The 3,291-nt window shown below is 37.2% G+C and overlaps 1 protein-coding gene across 1 annotated transcript; it reads right to left on the bottom strand.

The window, feature by feature from the left end:
* Positions 1 to 1,804: 1,804 nt before the first annotated feature.
* Positions 1,805 to 2,933, bottom strand: LOC125874214 (mitogen-activated protein kinase kinase kinase 20-like). The gene has a single exon (XM_049555061.1). The coding sequence runs from the start codon at positions 2,931 to 2,933 to the stop codon at positions 1,902 to 1,904; it is 1,032 nt and encodes a 343-aa protein (XP_049411018.1). The 3' UTR covers positions 1,805 to 1,901.
* Between the last annotated feature and the right edge of the window lie 358 nt (positions 2,934 to 3,291).

Raw genomic sequence — 3,291 nt, 5'->3', positions numbered from 1 at the left:
TAATTTAAAAAATGGGTTGAATTTTTTGCAGGTTAAGCTCAACCCGCTCCACCCCCGCCCCATTGCCATCCCAACATTGAAATTTTCAAAGTGAAGTGAGTAGCTCTTTCATTTGGATTTTGGAGTACTTGCTCTTCAGCTTCAGTGCAAAACAATTTTCTTGCAAGAATATTAAAGGAGTAATCGGCTTGTAAGTTCATGCAGTCATAGGCTTAGGCCTTAGTGAGAAGTTAAGTTCCATTTTTAACTTAGGCATGAAAGCATATGCGAGCATCAAAACCAAGTTAGATACCATCTTACATGTATAAAAATGGATAGTTACAAGAGGCAAACGAGTAAAGACGGTGCTCGAAGCTCTATCAAGAGTCTGATTAGATGTGTAGAATGCGTATTACAGTCCATCAAATTCACGTTGGAGCTACGTTAATGGTGAGGGCAAATATGAGACGATAAGCTAAATGAGAAGGGTATAAATGGATCAAAAGTGTAACGAAGGGTAAGATTATGAAATTACAGATAGTACAGTGACAAATTTGAACCTTGACCCTTTTTTTCTTTATGGCGGTGATGTAGATCAACTTGCCGGTGCTCCAATTGATTAGTGAGGACCTGTTACTCTAACAGCCCGTGTAGTAAACCTGTTCACCAAAATGGATTTGGTATTCTGCCTGGGATACAAGCTGGAATCTCCAGATTGTTTCTTCTAAGCATCAATACCCAACATCCCGTCGAGGACACTTTGGAAGGATAACATACAACAGGTTCATATGTCTCCAGGTAAGTATTCGTTTCTACCAAAGCAAGGAGAGTTGTCAAACTAAATAGTAGTTTTAAGAATTGTTTTTGCTTAGAATAGTACCTGTTGCAATGTTGTTTCTTTGCCAGGAAGCTGCTGAGGCATGATGTACAGCAATACTCCTTTTTATGTACTGAGTATATATTGACCGTTTGGTAATGAAATCATTTAGTTACCAAAAAAATAATAATCTTCGTTTCTAAATATAAACTTGATCCATGTATTTTATCTATCCATCTGGTTTTACGAGTATGTGAACTGTCAAATGTCTAATTTATAATCAGGAGGTCTGATTCACCTTAGAGATGAGCCAATTCTTAATATGTTACTGGCACAGCTTTTCTGTTCAGTGCTTATAGTGATTATCTAGCAAAGTACAAGCAAACGGTCAGCTGTGGTAATCAAAAGTTCAATTCTGCTGATCTCAAGGACTTTGCCAAGCAACAGGTAGTGAATTTGTTCATATTAGTAGCACTTTTTTGATGCATCTCACTATTTACTTAGCTGTTTCAATCAAAAAATGTAGATGGACTATCTCTAGGGCAATCAATTTCCATTTTTTTCCAGGGAAGAGCACATAAATAGGAGGAGTGACGCTGATGAATTTATATTAACGTTTGTACTGGAGATAATCACAATGGGAGGCTTCAAGCTTAGAGTTCGAGCATGACTATAAAATTCTCTCGAGTCAAGATAACATTCCCCAAAACCAATAGTACTTGACAGATAAAACATTGTTTCTAAATTGGTGACAAAAGAGAGGGCACAAATATGGAAAAACACAACAGATGAGTCATATTAATAAGGAAACCATAAATTTCTAACCCAGCAATTCAATCATAATAACAAACTCAACTTTGCAACACAAATATAACAATTCACCTTTCTTTATAAAGAATGTTGATCAACTATACAACTTTTTTTTTATTATTAAACTAGTAAGGAGCAGCACGTGAGGTCATCTTCGTCACACGTTGCCTACAGACCCCAAAAGAAATCCTAAAGAGGGATCAAACCCATACATACTTCTCTATATATATACAAATCAATTTTTATTATGTATCTATCTATTGTCAGTACCCAGTACTCTTCCACAAGTTTCATTCTATACTTCCTTCAGATCTGGGGATTGCCTCATGAATTTATGATTGCCGATCTTGAATGTTATCTTCTGGATTGGTTTGTGTAGAAGGGGCTTCGGATCCGGCAATTGCCTCGAGAATTTATGATGGCCGATCTTGAATGTTATCTTCTGGATTGGTTTGTGTAGAAGGGACATTGAATCACTTTTCTTCTTCCTTGTCTTTGCTGTGTTGGCTACTTTGGATGAATTCTGCAGAAAAATATGGTTCAAGAGCATGTCCGCAGTCCAACGCGTGCTCGGATTCTTCACAAGACATTTTTCCAGAAAATTTTGAGCCTCATTTGACAACTTTGAATTCTGAAACTTTGGTTCCTCAAACTCGATTTTGTCCAACACATCATCACCATCTGCGTCTTCCCACAGCGGTGTCCCCGTAATCAGCTCATAGACAGTACAGCCAAGAGCCCAAATATCAACTTGTGAGGTATACTCAGTGTTAATCACGGATTCAGGTGCCATATACCTTTCTGTTCCCCTGATAACTCCCTGTTTTTGGTTCATGCCCTGTTCCAATGTCACGGAGAGCCCGAAATCAGCGATCTTGGCAGTTTTATCCCTGCCCACAAGGAGAATATTGCCAGGCTTGATGTCACAGTGAATAATTCCATTGTTGTGTATGCAACTGAGCCCTAAAAGAACATTCTTCGTGTGTTTCTTAACTTCAGACTCCGACAGTGAATTGCAGTTCTGAAGACGATCAGCAAGGCTTCCCCCTGAAGCATACTCGAGCAATAAGTTGTAAAGATTGACGTTATCTTCAAATGAGACATTAGCTCCGAAACAGTGAACAATGTAAGGTGAATGTTTGAACATTCGGAGGATTTCGACTTCTTCTTTCAACGATTGAGAAGCACTGTAGTTGCATGACTTGAGGGCGATGAGAGATGGAAGAGTAACACCACGAAATAGTGCATTAGACGTAGAAGCTAACGAGACAACACCGAATCCACCTTGACCAAGAGTTGTGCCTCTCTTCCACAATAATCCCGCCATTGGAAATTAAGAATTGAATGTTAGTAGTATATTATTATAACAATACATTAGATAGTAATTTATAGATGATATGTTTTCCTTTCCTATACCTAAATGGATTCTTACAGTTTCTTAAAAGATGAAAATCCTCCAGAAAAAAGATTTGTTTCCTATTTTTTCCTTCTATACTATTCTTCTCCTGTGTTTTCCTATTCCTTCAGGATTAATTTAATTCAATTTCGTTTTTATTTTCCTAAATAAAATTTAAATTTATTCTTTATTAAAAAAATCCATGTATGGGTATGTTAGATCCTTCTAGTGAAGTTCATGTTTTTTTTTAGTTCACGGATATTTTTTATTCTTCTCACACGTGAATTAT

The sequence above is a fragment of the Solanum stenotomum genome, chromosome 8, assembly GCF_019186545.1.
Source record: "Solanum stenotomum isolate F172 chromosome 8, ASM1918654v1, whole genome shotgun sequence".
Lineage (NCBI taxonomy): Eukaryota > Viridiplantae > Streptophyta > Magnoliopsida > Solanales > Solanaceae > Solanum > Solanum stenotomum.
This window is presented reverse-complemented; position numbering and strand designations above follow the sequence as displayed.

Bases quoted from the DNA above. Each gene is read 5' to 3' on its own strand.
- LOC125874214 (XM_049555061.1), bottom strand. From the start codon at position 2,933: ATGGCGGGATTATTGTGGAAGAGAGGCACAACTCTTGGTCAAGGTGGA.